This window comes from Parasteatoda tepidariorum, chromosome 5, assembly GCF_982258835.1.
Source record: "Parasteatoda tepidariorum strain Cologne lab strain chromosome 5, Ptep-v5.0, whole genome shotgun sequence".
NCBI classification, from domain to species: domain Eukaryota; kingdom Metazoa; phylum Arthropoda; class Arachnida; order Araneae; family Theridiidae; genus Parasteatoda; species Parasteatoda tepidariorum.
The window spans coordinates 28,647,545-28,670,169 of record NC_141759.1 but is presented as its reverse complement, the minus strand read 5'-3'; the positions used below and the strand labels follow the sequence as shown (position 1 = coordinate 28,670,169).

Below are 22,625 nucleotides of genomic sequence, written 5' to 3'. Positions count from 1 at the left end.
ATGCACTACTTCAGAAGTAATTTTTGTACTGAGAATTAAAAAAAAAATGATCAATAAGTCACAAGAAAGTGATTTTATTATGAAAAATTGTTTAAAATTCATTAAAAATGAGCACCTTTACAAAAATGACTTCAGTATGTACACATTTGTTCAACATATTAACTTATATCAAATTCTTCAGATCTGGAATCACAGATAAATTTATTTCTGTCCAATGGCAGCTTTCCAAAGTGAGACCACAGATGAATAAAGGGATTCAGGGGGCTTCTAAAGTGAGAAAATAATATTTAAAATTCTTAATTTTTGTTAAATTGGAAAACAAAAAAGCGTTGACAATTCTAAGTCAGATTTAGAATTGTCCAACAAATTTCATAGATTTTTAAAATTTTGTTATACAGAAACTCTTTTGTATAGACTCACTTAAAATGAAAATAAAATATCTTGCATTTTGTAGAAAGGATCCTTTGAGCAAAAAATATTTATTACTAATTTCGGAAAAAATTACCATAACTTTCTAGTTGTATAATTATTGTAACATTTAAATGAATAATCTGTGCAAGCTTATAAATGTTCTTGAATGAGGAATTTTTAAGTAAGTCTAATTTTTTAACGCTATACTTACAGCATTGAAAGGTTATTAATTGTCCCTTTCAGGCAAAAAGGAGCTCTGAATATTAAAAAAAAAAAAAAAAATTAGGGATATATAGTAATCAAGCCTTGTTTTTAACATTAAGTTACTGCAAGTTATAAATAGCGATTTATTTGATTAAATGGTAAAATAGTAACAAGATATTACCGTATTTAAATAGACTGGAAAACTCAACCTTTATTATGAGCAATTAACAATAAAGCATCAATCTTTTAATTGATGACAATTCAATCTACAACCTTTCACTTAAGTGATAAAGTACATAGTTTTAAAGCTAACTTAAATTAAAAAAATTATCACTTGGAACCTATTAAAAAAATTTTGTACTCTCTGTACAATACTAACTGGTATAGGTTCAGTTTCAGGAACTTCAAGTATGTCCTCATCAGACACATGGACAAATTCGGCTTCACTGTTATCGTTGTCACTTTCATCAATTTCAGGTAAGTCTTTGAAAATAGAATCTTCCAGCGATTCTAGTAATTCTTCTTGTTCTTCCAAGCTCAAATACCTAGAGAATAAAAACACTTATTTATACAAATCCCAGTTATATCAATCATAAAAATTTAGTCAGCCGATAACACCAATCATAAAAACTTCAAAGTTTGAAAAATAATAAAATGAAACTTGTTACATTTTATTACATTTTGAGCTTGGGTGATTTAAAATATCCTATTATGGAAATTTTTACAATCCATCTACGTGCATAAGCTTCAAAATATTTTTTTTATAGCATAAACTATAATTTGTTTACGTCTCTTTATTTTTAAACAAATTTGAAGCCTGTCATTTAATCACTTTTCTTTCAACAGTGTTCTACAGCCTGTGAACAATAGATAGAAAATTTTGGCAATTGAACTAAAGACATAATATTTAAGGAAATATGGGGAGAAGGAATACAATAACAAAAAATAATTCAGCGCCAGATTCACATTAGAATAGGAGGTGCAAAATTCTTTTCTTTGCCGAAATTGATGCCCCTGACTAGAAAATGGTAAAAAAAAGATGAAAATTCAGGTCATTTACATAACTGCCAACTGTTGAGGTCGTTGGGAAAGATTTTTTTAAAGTAGAAGTTTAATAATACTTAAAACTATTATTAACTTAACTATAATATAAACTTAATAACTTAACTATAATATAAACTTAAAACTATATTACCAACACTTTAACTGCTGCACACGTTTGCAGGGAAATCTCCTTCAGGACACGTGTATCGCTGTACACAGCGTATTCTGTTAATTACTCCCACTCATATTTTAATCATGTGAGTCTCTGAATTTAATAATGCGAGTCACAAGAATAATTTCTCGCCCCATTCTTATCTCGCCACTTACATGATCAGTTTGAAGGCTTGCTGAGTAAAGAAGAGTATAACTTAACCCCAATTTGTTGAAATTTTGAAAAGAAAAATGGGAAACTTATTTTTCAGTGGGCAAGAAAGCTTTAACGAGGCTCACAATAATTTTCTTAATAAACCATTTTTGTATTACTTTTATAACAATTTAATGGTTTTGTTACTTCCTGAGAAATATCTTTCAAAATGCATACGGATATCTTTCGCAAGTAGTCAAATAAGTGTCACCACAATATTGGTGAAGCAGTCTGATCAGAAACTTTGATGCGGCAGTCAACATGTTAAAGCAGTGCTCCCTAAACTTATTTCTGAGGGAAGAGTTTAATTGTATTTATACACGTCGTCAAAACAAAACTTAATTACATGTGCAGCATTGCTGTGGTTCTAAGTGACAGCTCCCAGTTAACCTCTCATCCACGGAAAGTTGTACAAACCCGAAAGAAAGACAACTCAGCAAATAAATTGGAAATAATTTAATGTTCTTCGGATGGCCCAGTACTGGTCCATGGCCCAGGGGTTTGAAACAGCAGCTTTAAAGCATATCTAATCTACAAATGTTCAGATTGATTGAAATAAATTAAAATTCATTAGTTAAAATGTAAATATTACCACCATTAAGAAAAAAAATTATCATCTACTGTACAAATTGGCACCAATGTATTTAATACATTTTTAAAATTGAATGCAATTGAATAAAAAATAATTTGTGAGAATCACATTACTAAATATAAATAGATAATTATTTCTTATGTTTTTCAAAATATAAATTGATAAATATTTCTTATCTTTTTTAATCACTGAATCGGAATTAGAAAACTAGAATCTAATACCTTACCTTTTTCTTTCTTAAATAAAAAATAAATTAGCATGCTATTTCAAAAGAATTGAAGAACTTTGATAACAAATGTGCTAAACACATAAAAAATTTTTTAATTAGAAAATACAAAGAGAGACAATTACCGTAATTTCATAAATATAAAACTTTACAGATCAACTAGAAATATTTTTCATTCTTCATGAATGCATTGGAAAACTGAACACTGTTTACGAATGAATTTTTTTTTTTTTTTTTTACGGTTGAGCTAAAGAATGGGTTATTTAACATTTTTTGTTGTATATAAAGGAAAGATGAGACGTTCTTACTTAAACTCTGACATAAATGCTGAAGAAGCTCACTCAACAAAAATATTAGTCTGATAAAACTGGCTGTAAAATCTAAGACAGTATTAAATGCTTTCTGTTACATACCTTCATCTACTCATCCCTATAATTATAATATAAAAAATACAAGGGAAATTTATAATTTTTAAAAAATCAGTATTTACCTCCTGCTGTCCTTATTTTTCGATTCAATTAGCAATAGAAGATTAGACACAGTTCTATGAGCACTTAGCTCAGATAAATTGATATTCTGTGATAGACAAAGATTAATTATGTTTGCATTCAGTTTGGCAACATTAGGAGAGAATCTTTGAATATATTCATCTCTATAGAAATCACTGAAAATAAATAACAGATTCAGGAATTACTTTTTCTAGAATATTTGCATTTATACATATACAGACATGCCAACTGCACCAGACTTTACAAAATATTTTAAAAAATAAATAAATAACAAACAGTAGAGAACTATAAATTAAAATTTGTAGATTTTTGGTTATTTTCCAAATTTTAAAACTTCCCAACTCAATACAACATAATTGCAGCTAAGTGACATTTCAGAAAAGTCATTGAATTATTTAGAGACAGTGGTGAGTAAAAATCCTAAAAATCAAATTTATAAAACAAGAATAATACATTAAATACTAGCACTTGAAAATAATTATCCACAGTCTTGGAGCAAGTTGGCATCTCCATATATACATATTAATTAATAAAATTTGATATATCATTTTGCAAAACTACAGAATTAAAACTAAAGCAGTAAAAAGCTTTTTTTTGTACTTTAAAAATAGTTTTTCAAAGTCAAAGTAGATTATGATGAGTAAATTTTTTTATATTAAAAAATAATGAAATGAGTTTTGAAATTATTCAGTAAAAGATCAAAAATTGTCTTTTCCAAATTTCATAATGATAATTATGATATATAGAGTAATACAAAATAATGAAAGTATTGATTTATATATATATATACACTCAAGAGTCTTTACATTATGACCACCCTCCATCTATAACAATGGGCTCGCCCAGGTTTTCATGGTTTTTCGCCCAGGAACAATGTTTTCATGGGGCACATTAGACCCACAATCCTCATAGAACAATCCCTGACATCTGTAAGCTACTTGAACATAGTTGCAGACCAGGTTCACCCATTCATGGCAACTGTTTTTATTGCGGGGGATGGTGCTTACCAACAGGATAATGCACCATGTCATAAGGGTCGAATTGTCGAGGAACATTCCAGAGACTTTCAAGTCATGTCTTGGCCCCAAATTCACCTGACATTAATCCAATAGAGCATTTATGGTCCTACTTGGAAAACCAAATTCGCGCGGCCACGCTACCCCCTCGAAATGTGAGGGAATTGCAGGACCAGTTGGTGAGCGCTTGGTACCAGATACCTCAGACTACCTATCAGCACCTTGTGGAATCAATGCCACGGCGGGTGCTAGCAGTTTTGAGGGCTAAAGGTGGTCTTACATGTTATTAGCAGGGTGGTCATAAGGTAATGGCTCTTCGGTGTACATATATATATATATAGTATTTTTCTCTAAAAAATAATAAATATAACAAAACTTAAAATACTTTTCATTAAAATGAATTGCAAGTAAAAAATACTTCCACAAATGAAAGAAATCTTATTAAATGAAATAAATAATCCCAGACATGGTTATTTTTTAAAACTAATAAAAACCATTAGGTTTACACCTTGGTTTAAACCAGTCTAATGATAATATAGGCTCGACAAGATATGCCTTTAGGTTTAATTTTTAATCAAGTACAAAATGTTGTCATACAGGAGAAGAATTACATTGGTTAATTATCTTCAAAATGTCAAAAAGTTAAAAAGATAATCAAAATACATATTCCAGATAAAATCACAGCTTTGAATATCTTTACAACTTACTTAATACTTGATCGTTTTGGCAAATGAACATCCATGTAAAAAGCTAGTATGTTTACTAATTGAGCTGTGTATGAAAGGGCACCACTAATGCCATAGGCAACATCATACAGATGTTTATCTGCATTGGAGAGATTATCTCTAGAAATGCCTTCAACATAATCTGCACTAGAGGTTAGGCTTGAAAAAGATGAACCTTCAAGAAAAGAAAAAAATTAAAATTTAGACTTTTCTGACAACTTTTTTAAAACCGTTAAGCAAGCTGTAAAGAACACATACACAATATATTAAAAAAATAACAATAAAGAAACAAAATTAACAAGAAACAACTCATTATAAAAACTGCTCAAATTTCGAAGAGAATTTAAGATTATTGGAAGAAGAAATTAGTTACTATGAAGGTACTTTATAGAACCAGTTAAGACAAAAAAAAAAAAAAAAAAAAAAAAAGGAAATAAATAAAAGATAAAAAAGCACTTTGATGCAATATTTATTTTATAATATACTTTATACTAATCACAAATACTCTTAATTATGAATAATTTCATAACATTTCACAGTTTTAGTTATTTATATCTTAGCTTGTGTCTAGTAAGCTACAATACACAGATCAAAATGATTATGAAAATAAATATGAAAATATCAAATAAAAAATTGAAAAGTTTAATTAAAAATACACCAAAATACAATATCTACCACATACTATGACTGGATCATTAATTTTTAATCTGCATTGGTAAAAATGAAATAAACATAAATTAAAAAAATATATTTATAATATGTTATTAAAATTTTGTTTGTATGCAAATTGTACACATAACAGGGTAAAAAAAAAAAATCAAAATTGTTACATGCCCTACTGCATATGTTAGTTTGCGATATGATAGTAACACATCAAATGAAGCTTTTACATGCCAAAGCACTTCTTTTTGAATGTATATTAACCTTCCGTTAGTCGCGCACTTGTTTCCGACATGGTTAATCGCGTTGCACCTATGAGGTGTTTCTGATTTTTTGAAAGCCAAATGAAATTTAGTCTAGTTTAAATAGTTAATTGTTACCAATTTAAGACTCTTTAGAGAGATAAATATCAAAAATCTTATTTAACGAAGTACCGAAGATAAATTTTTCTTGCTTTCGCGTCGGATCTCTTCCTCCATCACAAGATGTTCAACCAATTGACGCAAGAAGGTTCTGCGGTTTTTTACTCCGTAACCATTTTCTGTGTATATAACTTGACCATTTATACCTGCTACGTTGAGAAGGACAGAAAATGAGATAAAATATATATATTTAATTCATAAAAATATTATATCCATCATACTTGCGTCAATGGTCGCGCTGCACCAGAGGGGTGATTTGAGCGGTTCCAACTCTCCATCGACATGTTCTAAGGTCGGTTTTACACGGACATTTGAGTAATCCAAAGTTAGGAACATAACATTAGGCTCGACCCCCGGAAAAATCTATTGACGGCAAAGGAGGTGGAAGTGCAGTAGGGATGCACCTGTGAGGTGCGCGCGACTAACGGAAGGTTAATATAAACATTAAGTTGTATCTAATAACAGAAAGACAAAGCAGTTAAAGAAAACATATACATTTTATATTGTTAAACAAACTTTACAATAATAATAATAAAAAAAACAAAACAACTATTACATTTTTGAATATCTTTAAAGATTTGAATCAGTTATCAACTTTAGAGTTATTAAATGGATAACCCACTTGCTTTCGATTGCAACTTTTGCATTTATTATTTTATTATGTAAAAATTTGGGAAACTTTCTTTTAATAAAAAAAAAAAGTATGATTAGGGAAATAAAACAAAAAAGCTAACTGTTAAACTTCTATTTATAATCAAAATTTGAGGAACAGCTTCATTGGTATTTACAGGATTTATGATAAAATACTTAAATGAACGATTCGAATTATTACATGCTTGGGCATGTCCGGCAAAATAATTTCACAGCACTGATACATAATTTAAATAATTTGGCAGATTAAGAAAGAACTGGTTTTTTAAAGGCACTACAGCCTGCTACAAAACAAGGCTGTCACAAGTAGTTTTTCCACAATGTTCCTCAAATTTCCCTTATAGATGTCTCTTTCAGCAGAGCTGAGTTCTCTGATTGGCAGCTTTCCTTGTTTTCTAAGTCCAAATGGATTAGTAAATGTGAGTTTTTACAGTAAATGCTGTCAATTTGAAATAAAAAAAAGGACTACCAATGTCAGTAAGTCACGATGGGTAATAAAAGTTATTTTAAGTAACTGTCTTAAAATAACTTTGATTTGAATCAATAATTGCAATTACGTTTAAACAACTACAACTAAACAAATAATGCTGACACAGAGACCTTTCCAAGTCAAAATTGACAAAATATCCCTTTTTACAAAATTTTGTTGTTACAGAAATATTTTTTTTCAATTGGTTTTTCAGAAGTTCTTCCAATCAATCGTACAAAGTATCACACTGACTACAAAAGCAGAACTATAGAAATGACTATCTGACCAAGCTCTACTTTAGTTTTTCTTGAATTACATGCCAGTCCCCCTAAGTAGGGGATAAATCAAACTAAACTTTATGGGTCTTTAACATTTAACCTCAAGCCTAAAAGCAGTTTTGATACGAAAAAAAAAAAAAAAACTATTTTTAAAGATATTAATTAAAACCAAATTTTTATAAGACTTACACCATGTAGGATAAGCAGAATAATCTCCAGTAACAGGAATACATGGCTCAACTATTTTATATTGCATTTGATCCGTTGGATTGCCAGCAATAACCCATTGACCTTGAACATAGGTGGTTTTTTGAGCTTCTTCTAACTCAGTCTCCGCAAACTGACCTTCACCTCGGTAACTAAAAATACAAACTTTTAGAGTGGACAGTATTTTTTTCCTTTCTTAAAATAATCAACTAAACTATGTAGCTTTTTTAAAATAAAAGCTTTTAAAATACAATATAATGACAAATTTAGCAAAAGTTAAAAAATATTATTGTGGAACAATTTGAATGCAAAATACCAACTTTTAAAGAGTAGGCATTCGTTACCAAGAACTTCAATAACTTGAAAGTTTAATTGTACAAAAGAGATTAGTTGTAAAATCATGAAAATGTAAAGCAATAATTTAATTTATATAACATACAATATACAGGAAATTAATATTAAACTGAGTTACATTTGATAATGAACAAAATGAGTGGGAAACTCAAAATATTAATAGATTTTTTTTCTAGTAGTTCTGAATAATTTGTTTTTTAGAATAATAGTTAATTAGCAATACGAAATAACATAAAACTAACAAAAAACAAACTTTATTTAAATTATAAACAATAAAACATGATTTTTAAATGCATAAAAATAAATTATAATTCTAGAAAAATATTAATAAATCAAGGCAATATTTCTGATCAATTTGCTTGAACGAAGAAAAAAAAATTGGCATGGATTAGTAAAATTTTTAAATCTGGAATGCAGGAAATTTACTAGTTTTAATCTAAAAAAGAAAAAAAAATCCTATAAAAATGATAATAAAAGTTAAAAATCAAAATTAATAACAAATTAAAAACAAATCATAATAATAAAAAATGAAAAACAATCATAGAAAATATACTCTAGAAAAAGAATAACATTTAAATCCTAATCAATGTATGGAAATGGTAGTTTCTGACTATATATCAATATCACTGCAGCATGTGTGGAGTGAATGACTTTTTTTGCTAAATAATTTAAAATGTATAGAAAAAATAAAAGCAATTAAAAAAAAAAAAAAGAGAGAGAGAGAGAGATATGTTGACAAATTATATCTTTTTTTTTTTGGTGCTCTTTAAATATAAGTATATACTATACTTATTTTCTATTTTTATCTTTATTTTTAATAAAAGTAATTAAAAATAAAGATAAAAATAGAAGATAAGTATAGAATCACCTACTCTTAGTGCCAACCTTTAAAAAAAAAAAATGAGAGAGAGATATGTTGACAAATTATATCTTTTTTTTTTTTTTTGGTGCTCTTTAAATATAAGTATCAATATATTTTTCTTCATGCGAAATTGATAGACACCCAGAAAGCAACATGTGAATACACATTGTTAGGCTTATTAAGATGTCTAGTTTTCTATTTTAATTGTTACACATATATATCTTGATCATGTGAGCTTTTTACACACAATAAATAAAAATAAAATTATCTTCAAGCACAAGATTTAGTAAATAAGTACAATACATTTTTTAAATATATAAATGGAAAAAAAAAAGTTAAACTACAAGAGTTAAAAAAAAAGGAATAAATGAAAAAAATATGCAAATAACCAGTAAGTTTTTGCTAAATTCGAAACAGTTTGCAATTAATTTTTCTTATACCAATAACAATGACTTTCACTTACCGAGGTGGAGGAACTTTAGATATAGGGAAAATATGTGTGACTAATTCTTTAACTCTACAATTAACAACAGACTGTAAGGCACATTGCTTGGTATTAAGATCAGATTCACAAATACTTAGTCTAGCATGATTCAATTTCACTGTTTCTCTCCTTTTTCTTTGCTGTAGAGAAAGCTCTTCTTGTTCCTGATTTAATTTGCTTTTCTTACTTTTTATTACTTCAATTCTTTTCTGTCCTATGTGGGGGAAAAAAAGGTTGATTAAACCTGGATAAAAAAAGGCTTTCTTTTCATTTAAATCTAATTTTTAAAAATTTGAACTGTATATCTATATATTTTTTTAGCAATTAAATGTATTAATGATCCTTTATTTAATAACAATACACAAACTAAAATACATAAATTTCCTCATCTACTATTATTTTTCTACTATAAATGTATATACTATTATTTTTAATATTAATAATAATGATAACAATATAATTGCTAACATTGTTATATAACTAACCACAGTATAAATGCTATCTTAGTAATTTGGTACTCAAGATTTGCCCCATAATCAAAAGTAAATTAATTTAAACCAACATTCTGCAGCTCTAAATTTTCCAATTCTTCAGGGCTATTTAAATTTTTTAAGAGTCATTTAAACTTTTTAAGGCTTAATATAAAAAATATATACTGAGGATTTTCAGGCTTTTAATTTCAGGATGATTTTATAAATATGGATAATTTGTGTCTGGGCAATAATTTTATTTAAATAAATTAAATTCAATTAAATTTTTTAAATGTAAATTTTATTTAAAATTGGGTTAGTAATTCTTGTCATTTCAATATCTAATAATTATAACATACTAATACCTAAAATTCATTTTCACAATTAAAATACTATTGCTGTAGAAAACTATTCGCGGCATTAAAATACATTTACAATGATTTAAGAACAAATATGAAGGAGGACTTCAGATTCAATTCTTTACTTAAAACTGAACAAATAACTGAACTGTTTATTGAATTAAATTCAGTTTGTATTTACTGAGTGAGCTGATAATTATGTTATTATTTTTTTATTGTGAAAATTTAAAATTGAAATCTGAAACTTATAAAACAAGCTTAAATCTGTAGTAAAATTACTGGTATCGTTGCAGAGCTGAATCTTTAGCTTGGAGTGGAACTAACCTATCGAAAATATTTTAGCTCTGGAGCTTATTTAAATATGACTTTAAAACAATAAACAAACAACAAATTCATAAGTTTTAAAATCACTTTGTTCTTAAATAAATATAAAATTATTTGAGTTTAATTAAATTATTTATTAACTAATACTAAAAAAGCAAATGAAAATTTATAATTTAAAAGTTACACTCTATTTTTATCTATCTCTTTTTATATTATCTCTTTATCCTTATTCCTTAGTTTAAATCTTCACTATTGATAAATGTCAGTCGTAACCTTTTACAAAAGAAATAACGCAAAATTCTACAAAACTAATTCACCATTTTATTATTCTTTTTCATCCATTGTTCAAAAAAAAAACCAAAACAAAAAAAAATGATCATATCTATAATATCAAGCTTTTAGCTCGCAACATCAGAAAATGCGTGTTATTACATCACGTGACCCTGACACCTTCCCCCCAGAGTCATATTAGATCCAAAGATCGAATATGGCAAATAATTTAAGGGTCACACTTTACACATAAACAAACTATGTTTCACATTCACCCAAATATTCACTGAATCTTAGGTTTAACTTAACACTAGGTATTTACTTTAATCACCTAATAATAATAATAGGAAAAAATGTTCAGAGTCTTATTTTAGTTTATATTTACAGTCTGGACAATGCATCTGCATTACTAAGTTTCGATCCTTTGATGTGACTTGCCTCAATATCATGGCGTTGAATGGCTAACGCCCATCTCTGCAACCTCGGGCTTTGGGGTGTCGCACTCGTCAGAAATACTAGGGGATTATGATCAGTTAATAAAATAATCTTAGCACCACAGAGTAAGGTTTCAAATCTCTGCAAAGCCCAAATAATAGCATAAGCTTCCCTTTCAATTGTAGACCATTTCTGTTGAGTTGAATTCAGCTTCTGGCTACCGAAAGCTATGGGACGAATATTTCCTTCTTCATCTAACTGACCTAAACAACATCCGACCGCATTTTGAGATGCATCCGTATGCAAGTAGTATGGTTTCTCTATGTCTGGGACTTGTAACTCTGCGATCTTACATAGCGACGTCTTCAATTCCTTGAATGCCTTCTCAGCTTCTTCGCTCCAAGGAATCTCATTAGGAACTTTCTTTTTAGTAAGCTCTGTTAGTGGGAGAGCAATCTTTGCGAAGTTTGGAATATACTGCCTGTAAAAGTTGCATAATCCCAAAGCACTTCTCAGTTGTTCTTTGGTTTTGGGTGCCTCTAATTTCTGTATTACTCTTATTCGTTCTTTGTCAGGAGCATGTTTACCTGAACCAATAATATGTCCTAAGTATTTAACCTTTTGTCTAGCAAATTCGCACTTTCTCAAGTTCACGGAGAAATTAAAATATTCCAATCTCTTAAAAACTTCTTCAAGATGAATCAAATGTTCCTCCCACGTATCAGAAAATACTGCTAAATCATCGATATAAGCACAAGTGAAATCAGACATGGACTGAACCACTTTAGACATAGCTCTTTGGTAGGTTGCAGCAGCATTTCTTAATCCAAAGGGTAATACATTCCATTGGTACTGGCCTCGGTGAGTTCGGAATGCTGTGAGGTGTTTGCTGCCGTTCTCCATCGGTATAGCCCAATATCCCTTCAACATATCTAGCACAGTAATGAATTTCTTCTTTCCTACTAAGAAATTCAACTCCATCATATTTTGCATTGGATATGCATCCGGAACGGTAAGAGCATTCAAACTTCTGAAATCAATGCATAACCTGATTGTTCCGTCTTTCTTATGAACACATACTACCGGGTGTGCTATCTCACTTACCACCGGTTCAATCAGTCCTAACGCTAGCAATTCATTGATCTGTGCATCCACTTTCCCCTTTAAGTTTTCTGGTATCTTATACGTTTTTGGTTTCATCGTATCCTCCTCAGCTTTCAGCTTTATCGCATGTTTCCCAACTTTAGCTATCCTTATCTTCCCCGAAAACAACGTTTTGCGTCTATGTAAAAGATCTTTCAATTGATTTTGTTGCATTTTGGGTAAGTAATCCAAATTTAATCCTTTCAATGCTTCATAGCTTTCCACATCTGTAGGAAGAGTTGGTGTTTCGTATATTTCCCCAAATTCATCATCAATATCATAGACAACTCCAACTGTTTGAATTCTCGCTTTGTATTCTCTCATTTTGTTAACATGCAATAATCTTAAATTTCCTTCAGGCATTTGCAAATAATACGAATTCGGTTTCACTCTTCTAATTACCTTTACTGGACCTATCCATCTGGCATATAATGAATTGGATGAATCATGCATTAGCACAAGTACTTGATCTCCTGGCGCAAATTCCCGGTATTTTTTCCTTCTATTGTAATATTTGGCATAATTACTTTGTTGCACATCACTTGTTAACCTTGCCTTTTCGGTTGCTATTTCTAATTTTCCTTTTAACTCTTTTAAATATTCCTCCGCTGATCCTTTCATATTCAAAGGTAAAAACATATCTCCGGCCCAAATTGACTTCAAGATAGATAACGGGCCTTTCGGTTCTCTCCCGTACATTAGCAGAAAAGGTGGTACTCCTGTAGTTGCATTTGGAACTTCTCGATAAGCCCATAGTACAAATGGTATATGTCGATGCCAATTTCTTCCTACTTCTCTAATAATGTGATGTAGCATATTTTTGAAAGTTTGGTTCCATCTTTCAATCAATCCGTTCCCTTCCGGATGGTATGGCGTTGAAAATCGCGGACAAGCTCCTAAAACCTTCAAAAACTCTTGCGTTAAACTTGCCGTAAAATTTGTCGCATTATCCACCACGATTACTTCTGGAATTCCTGTCCTACAGAATATTTCGAGCAGTGCTTCACATGTATTCCTTGCCGTTAACGATTTGAGCGGGACTGCTTCAGGCCATCTTGAATGTTGGTCCATCAAACAAAGGATATATTTATGTCCTTGTGCTGATACTGGATCTAGAGGACCAATTAGATCTACGTTCACCACTTGGAATGGAAGTTCAGGACGTGACACAGGTGTTATCGGAATTTTGTCTACTGAACGAACAACTCTTCTACCTTGGCACCCATGACATGAGCTACAATAAGCTTTAATTTCCTTGACCATCCCTGGCCAATAAAAGGAAAATTTAATTCTTTGAATTGTTTTACGAGCTCCTAGATGTGCTCCGAATACTGACTCGTGGGCAATTTCTAGTATTTTACCTTTTCTAATTTCGGGAATTACTAATTGTTGTATTCTATTCCCGTCCAACAGCTCTTCATGGCATAGTATATTATTTTGTATCACATACCCTCCTTTATTTTGCTTCCCCAATTTCCATGCTTCTTGGAGAGTATCGCAACTTTGTTGTTGTATCTTGAATCGTTCGGTTTCATTTCCATTCTTTTTATCACCGCATTCACCTACTGTTGGCTCCTGCTGCTCTTCTCCGTCACTTGCACTCATATATAACTGCTCCTTTCGGGAATCTGATCTTAGCTTCATAGCAGCAGTAAAACTGGGATTGTATACTCTTTTTTGTTCTAATAATGCCTCATAAGTTTCAGCATCCAACAAAATGTCAGCATTTAACCCATTGACGGCTGCTATCATCGTTTTAATTATAGGCGTAATATATCCTTCCGTTACCAAAGCGATTTCCACTTCTTTTAATTCAGCTTTTAGACTTTCGCCAAACGCAGGTTGTAGTATTATATGTCCTTTGTAATCCACTTCCTTACCCACTATATCGTTTTTAAATACACTTATTTGTGCACCAGAATCTACTACAGCTTCGTATTCATTTCCATTATATGAAATTCTAACTTTCTTAAGGGCAGCTATTTTTGGTTGAACGCCTTTACATTTTTTGTTTCCTATCATGACTTCACCGTTAAATCTTGCAGTGACTACTTTGCTTTCGATATTTCCATTTCTGAGTACCTTAACTTCGGATACTTGCCCTTCCGATACTTGAACCTCGGCCACTTTGCCTTCAATGTTTCTTCTCCTCTCTTTATTATCTCGACAAAATCGTGCCAAGTGTCCTACTCGTCCACAATTAAAACATGTGACTGGATTTTGGGAAGAACTCCGCTTATCAATTCTGCCATGGTTGTTATGCTCATGTTTATATCCTTCACCAAATGTATGATATCTTCTACTAACCATGTTTGGTTTTTCCCGGTATAAGTTCCTATATGGTTGAGAAGCAATGAATTTAGTAGTTTGGTTATATTTCCTTGCATTCTCGTACTCATCTAACTTCTCAGCAAGTGTGTCAACTGAGCAAATTCTACTCCACTCATCAATAAAATGATTTTGTATGTCTCCAGGTACTCGTTCTTTTATCTGTTCGACAATGACAAGTTGTTTCAGGCTGTCGAAATCATTAATTTTTAGTCCCGAAACCCATTCGTTAAAATAGTTCGCCAATTCAAATCCAAAATCTCGCCAAGTGCTCTCAGCCGCTTTACAATGTCTCTTAAACTTTATTTTAAATGCTTCTGGGCTCAATTTAAACCTTTTCAATAACATACATTTTACATGTTTATAATCATTTGCTTTTTCTTCAGGCTCCCTTGCAATTAAATTCGCCATTTCTAGAGGCAATAATCCAACAAGGTGCGTTACCCAATCTTCTTCTTTTATATGGACTCTTCGTGCTTGTCTTTCAAACAATATTAGATAAAAACTTATATCACCTTCTTTTGGATCAAAAGTACGCATTAATTTTTGCAATCCACCAGGTACATGTTCTCTTGTTTCTTCATTTCGAGAGCTGCTCGGCTCTCCTATAGTACCAGTATGTACCAATGAAGCTTCTATCTTCAACCTCTCCAATTCATATTCCTTTTCTTGCCGCTTTAATTCATCTTCCCTTTCCTGTTCTCGCCGCTTTAATTCACCTTCCCTTTCCTGTTCTCGCCTCTTTAATTCATCTTCCCTTTCCTGTTCTCGCCGCTTTAATTCGTCTTCCCTTTCCTGTTGCTTAATTTCATATTCTTGTCGCCTAATTTCATCTTCTTTTTGTTGGCGCTTTATTTCTTCTCTTCCACTAACTATTCTTTTTAATAATTCCTTCACAAACTCCTCTTCGTACTCCGTACTTGCCAATATAATCTTCTTTAATTCGGTAACTCTCATGTCTTCCGTTGCCGTTTCTCCTAACTCTTCCGCCAAACACTTCAAATCTACTTTTAAAGCTCTTCCTAAAAATGCCATTTTTCACCTACTACTTTCTAAACTGCACCTTCTTACAAAAAAAAATGCCACTTCCTAAACCAATTTCAAGACAATCTAAATAACTCACTATCTTCCATCAAACAACTTGAAATTCATAGAACAAACAACTACCAATCTTTTATTTCGAAATCCATTGGGGTTTCCCCGCACATTTGTCAGTCGTAACCTTTTACAAAAGAAATAACGCAAAATTCTACAAAACTAATTCACCATTTTATTATTCTTTTTCATCCATTGTTCAAAAAAAAAACCAAAACAAAAAAAAATGATCATATCTATAATATCAAGCTTTTAGCTCGCAACATCAGAAAATGCGTGTTATTACATCACGTGACCCTGACAATAAAGTTAGACATAAAAAAATATTACTATCATAAAAATAAAGAAAAAAAATTTTTACCTTAAAAAATGTGTTTTCGGTGTTTTTGCACAAGTTAAGTTTTTGTTGTCATGGTTTGCATAAGTTAAATCAATTAAATTATGTCAACCCTGGCAAAAAATAACAGAATTTGGTAATAAAACTATTCAAGAATGGTATGCAATAATTATAAAACATGACATAGTAATAAATAAGATAAATGTCAAAAGAGAATAATTAGATTAAATTACATCAAACACCACAGACATTTTTCAATCAAGAGTAAGGTTGAGAAAAATTTTAAATGATAAAAAAATTCAAACATTTACATTCTTTAAATAAAAACATTAAGATAAAAGCCTAGAGAACAAAAATTTAACTATTACAGCATTTTAAACTGACATAACAGTGTCTCTTTTGGATTCCTGCATAAACTAAAGAAAAATATCCCTTAATATTTTAGTTTCTAGAAAACAGTAATGAAGTATAGTTGATTTGTTGTCCTTGCCAGAGTTGTGTTCATTATTGAACACGTATAAACCTTTAAACAATTTAAAACCTTAACTCTTGGTTTGAAGTGTAATACTTGCAATTTTTAAAAAATTTAATTGAATATTATACTAGTAAATAGATTAAATTTCACTATATGAGTAGGTGTCAAGTTGGGGTAAAAAAAAACATGTTTAACTGTAAAAACAATAGCTGTGAAACACACATTTTTCTAATCTTTTCAACTTTTGAATTTGATTAATTCAATTCTAATCAATTGAAACTTTTATAAGATAGTTATCATTAGTATAGATAGCAGATCATCATCGTATATATATATATCTACATCATTTGCATAGATAGCAGGTCATCATCAACTTATGTACATCATTTTTATAATTAGCAGGTTTGCATTTTCAATTTATTTCATTCAATGCATGCTAAAAGATGCAATGTTTTTAAATGAATTTTTTAATGACAAAAAAATACTTTGAAGACAAAATATGTTTTGTAACAGTCTAATTTAGAGATATTTTTTTTAATGTATTCTCTCGTATACATTTTTATTTTATACAGAAATGAATAAAATTGCCAGAATAAATTCATACACTGGTAATGAATTTATCCATATCAAAATAAATGAGAAATTGAAAGCATACCTTTTGAGATTTCAATTTTGACATCTTTTATATTTCTCTTTAAGTTCTTAACTTTTTCTTTAGCAAACTGGATGCTAAGCTTCTAAAAGAAATATATTAAAAATATATTAATATATAGTGTATGTTAAAATTATATATTTTTTTTAATTAGTGCTTTCTATTTTTTTTTCTTACAATACATTTATTAAGCAGGAATGCTCATATACTTTCTGAGGGCAAGATATAAAAACTAAACAATTTCATGTTTAGGAGTAATTTTAAGAGGACTTTTCGTCACAAATTCTGTTTAATTTTGATTGGTCTTTTAAGTTTAGAGAAAAGTGAGCACTAGTAAACCTAGAGTGAATCATAAAGTTTCAATTTTGAATTTTTTTTCCTTCATAATATCAAAATGCAAAAAAAAATTATTTTAGGATTACTTCCCTACTGCAAAATCTTACTCTAAACTGTTAACGTTTAGTACTTTTAAGAAATGGTTCATGATTATGGTTACTAGGTTCTGGTTTACTCTAGTTTCATGGTTTACTCTAGGTTTACTTGAACTTATTTTTCCTATACTTTAAAATTTAAATTACTTATATAAGTGAAAGATAATTTGCTACAAAATGTTTCTCTGCTAGTTTAGTGTCCTCTTAACATGAAGTTGTAATTGTAAAAATAAGGAGTGTATTTAGATTAATTGTATTGAGATGAATGACAAAAATTAAATTTTTTTTTTACTCAGATGCATAGTAAAGATAAGAATAAGTAACCGGAAATATTTAATGTAAATAAATCAAGACAGACATAGATAAAAGATTACAGACAAATTATTACAACAAATACAAAACAGGGAAAACAAACAGAAAATCAAAAGATTTTATTTACTTAAGAAATAAAGTTACTTCTTTAAAAATTAGATATAATGAAAAAGTTTGTTTTTTTGAATAAGTTAAGTACTCTAATACAAAAAAATTCAAAAATTTTCATTCTTTTATGTTTTTATTAATATTTGAAACAGTATTATGGGTCAAAATGGGCAATGCCTGTATAGTAATATTCTAAAATTAAATTATTTTTTTTTTTAATTTAGTAAAAAAATTAAATTTAAAATGGATTATCAAAAAATTATGTAGCAATTACTATGTAACAATTATGTATAACATTTTATTAATGAAATACATATTTATATTCATTAATACACATACATACACTGCAAAATTTTCAAGATTTATCAGAAAATTTTATTTTTAAATTTAAAACATGCAAATTGAAGTTTACTAATAAGATAGTTATAGCATGTAATTAAAAAGAGTTATTTGCAACCCATTTAAGATTCAGCAACGGAGAAAAAAATACATTATAATTAGAAAATATCAGCTTTAAAAAAAACAAAACAATTGTATGTCAAAGTTGTATTGACAATGGTTTGCGAGACCAAATAAGTTCTTGTAAATTTTTTTTTCTCAACAGTTTGTCCCTGATCTAAATTGAGATGAGCAAACAAGAAAAGAAAAACTTTAGTTTTTCATCGTTGTAGGCAAATATATTGGTATAGAACAGAAATGAGTTCAGGCTTGCTTTTGAAGGTCAGAGCACGAAGAACTTTAATTTGAGTACAATCAAGCTAAAAATACGAAGTATTACTTAGAATCACTAAATTATATTTAATGAATACCTTTTGTGATAGAACATATTTTTACAGACAAGAATTAAGATATAAGAGAGGGCACTGCCCCTTGCTCACTAATGTTATCCTAACCCCTGACAGTGCTTGCTTGAGAAACATTCACGTTGCATTGAATACATTTTGTTTACTACCAGACTTAACAGAATTTCTCACTGTGTCATTTAAAAGCCATAAATTTGCCCCACTAACTCCATTTGCATTTCATCAACCCGTCAGGGAACAATATTCTAACACCTGGAATAGCACCGAAAGAAATTCCAAGGGAACTAAAACAATAATTAAAAAAGGAAATCAAAATCTTAAGGTGACTAAAAGCCATTTAATGTTAGAACAGAAGTAGAAGATCACTGTAAATTTTGTATACTTCATAAATTTTAAATTTTTTATACTGTTAAAAAATTTTATACTTTAAATTTTTTATACTTTTAATAACTGAATCAAATACTGGCTTAAAAGTAGTATAAAAGTTTATAAAATTTTTATTATGAATCTCAGACATGCCCAAACTTGAAGCATATTTTCAAACATAGAAGGTATTGAAAAAAACATAGAAGGTATAGAAACAAACATATAATGTATAGAAAACGACATCCTACATAATTTTACATCCCAAAAATAAAAATTTGTATCAGAATTTTGTTGTTCCTATGTCACAATCAGTCTTGAGGAATAAATTAAAACACAACATTTTTGAAATTTAAAAATATTATTTACCAAATCTTCTATTTCTTTCTTTTTGGCAAGAGCAGTTTCATATCTGGAAGGAAAAAAACAAAAAATTTATTCAAATGTTCAATAAAAAATTATTTAATACATAAATTTTTTTTTTTGACACAGGAAAACACCAACCTTTTATAGTTTCATATATATATATATATCAATTTATGACCTATTTAACGAAAATACAAGTCATTTCCACAGACGAGACAGAGCAAAAGCAAACTAATAGTTAATTAAATTTTTGTTTTCTTAATTTTTTTATTGTTTATTAAAAAATTTTTATTTCACATTTATTTTTTTGTTTTTCTTAATTTTTTTATCATTCATTAACTGAATCTGTTGCAATTGTGCCACTATTTTTCATATAAACTAATAGATAAAAAAAAAGGCACTTATTTAAAGTTATCTAAATCAAATTTGTTTCGAAACTCTATTTTTCTAATCTTAAACTTATTCAATTAAATTATTCAGTTTCATACATTGTTTATAATTTCTATAATTAATCTCATAAATATCTTACCGCAGTGGACTGATCCTTAAGACACGGTTCCCAGCAGATCACCGAAGTCAAGCATCACTGGCTACGGTCAGTGTGCGGGTGGGTGACCACTTGGATCAGTCTGTGTAGGGACCGAGGGTGTGCGGTATGGGTCCTCGTTAAACTGTGCTACCGCGAAGTGCTCGACTTCGCGCGCAGGTCGTCGGGCTACCGAAGCGGGGGCGCCACCCCCTCCGCAGAGGATCAAAATTGTGATGGCGTGTCTTCGGATCATCCTCCGGGATGTTTCCCAGACCGTGGCCAATAGCCCATTGTGCAGCTCTAGTGCGACGTAAATTAACAAAACAACAATCATAAATATCTTTGATATTCCTCATGTTAAGCATGATGATCAAACACTACCGATTGAACTCAGTATTTTACAGTGGGTACCAATTAATTACCATCCCCATAGAGAAACAAGTTTTTAATAGAAATTTAGTGAGACATTTTATGTATTGCCAATCAAAATGGCTACAGGAGACATAGAGCAGAATACCCTACCTATGGCAACACTTCCAATGCTTTCACTATAAGCGTGTAGAGAGTCATAAATGGAAGTGTGTTAGTTTCTGTCTCTATTTTCAAATAGATTAGATTGAAAACTTCTATGTGAGGCAATTATATGGAACTGAAAACTACATTTTAAAATAGTTCTATAAGAAAGTATTGTGAAAATTTAAAAAAAAATATTTGTGATAGTTTATTACGGAAAATATTGTAGAACATTCCCATACAACTGAAAAGAGGGAAGGGTTTGGATCAATACATGGAACCAGTCCTTTACAGATGGTGTATTCCGATCGCGAATTGTATATAACAGAAAACAAGTAGCTCAAAACCGTATCAATATTTGATCAGGTTCTTTTCAATTGCTCTAAAGAATAAAAACACAAACCTTTCTAGAATTACGGATTTTTCTTCTTCCAATTTATATTTTTTAGGCTTTTTGTCAGCAAACCTAAAAAACAAAACAATTAATCAATATGAAGAAATAGATAATGGAAATATTTCAACTACTTTAACAATAAATACTTAACTATTATTTAGTTATCACATTCTTAAAGTATATGTAAACCGAGCAAAATTTTTTAAACAGTCATTATTTATAAAATATCCTAGCCCTTAATTTTCTGAGAGTTCTTCATTAATTATGCTATACATCAAACATTTCATTTTAAAAACTAAACAAAGTAAAAGAGCCAGATAAAATAGAGTAAAGGAAAAAATAATATAGATCAAAATTGTAAGCAATATATTTCTGAAGATAGTAAAAAATATTTGTAACAAACTTTAAGCATAAATTTTTAAATTTATTTATTATTTTAAAAAATTAAGTAATTTATCATTAGTTATATTAAACGCAAAATTTTTTTATATTGTATAATTATATTTAAGCAATTAATCTGCTTAAAAATAAAATGTCCCTAAAATGTATATTTAGTCGTGTATATTAGGTTATACACTTTAAAAAAAAAAAAAAAAAAAGACTATTTTATTGAGTCATTTAATTAATATACACAAACAAGGAAAAAATATTTATACAAGACAAAAAATATTAAATTAGACAAAAATTAAATTTTTTAAGTATACAAGACCTTGACAGGAGATGGCTAAACATGAAAGACCTTTCTAAACATTTTTTTTTCGAGTATGTGAAATTTCCATTCCTAACGCAATCAGCACAATAAAAGTTTTTCGAAAATTCATTGCATAATGGACATCTTGTATGAATTCCGTCTAGCTTATTCTCCGTTGCATCATTTACAACAATGCATTCGTGGAAATCTAAATCAGAAAAAGTGTATTCATATTTATTTCTCTTGGAGTTCGCCATTAAAGTTAATACATTTTCAAATTCGTATTACTCTTCTCGTCCGTCTTTGTTTTGTGTTGTGTTTTGTTTTGAAAACTCAAATTAGAGGTAACACTCTGACACACATCTCTCTGTATGACATGTATGATTCTAACCTAACCAACACTAGGTAGCGCTAAATACGAAACATTATTAAAATTTTTATTAAATAAAAAATAAGATGATTCATCAAGCTCAAATCGAAAATTTGATTGAAAGAGAAGGTTTTTATTTTTTATTTTAATATAATTAATATAAAAATTAGGCTGTTGCTTGGCTGACCGCTTTTTTAATAAATAGAGGCATTTGATTGGTCGATTACATCATCGTTTTCATCGTTATCGCTTAATCGTTTTGTCAGGTTTACTAGAATGGCGCTTTTAGCATTTTTGCTTGGCAGAATTTTAATAACGCGCATGCTCAGTTTGATAATTTATTTAAACCAATCGAAGTACTTCGTAGACAATGAATATA

General features: G+C 29.6%; 1 protein-coding gene across 1 annotated transcript; it reads right to left on the bottom strand.

The window, feature by feature from the left end:
• Nucleotides 1-58: 58 nt before the first annotated feature.
• Nucleotides 59-22,271, bottom strand: Atg14 (autophagy related protein 14). The gene is made up of 10 exons (XM_043052152.3): nucleotides 21,895-22,271; nucleotides 21,195-21,257; nucleotides 19,753-19,795; nucleotides 17,370-17,451; nucleotides 9,458-9,692; nucleotides 7,761-7,930; nucleotides 5,074-5,266; nucleotides 3,332-3,505; nucleotides 995-1,160; nucleotides 59-267 (listed from the first exon to the last, which is right to left on the bottom strand). The coding sequence occupies exons 1-10, from the start codon at nucleotides 22,131-22,133 to the stop codon at nucleotides 202-204; spliced, it is 1,431 nt and encodes a 476-aa protein (XP_042908086.1). The 5' UTR covers nucleotides 22,134-22,271; the 3' UTR covers nucleotides 59-201.
• Between the last annotated feature and the right edge of the window lie 354 nt (nucleotides 22,272-22,625).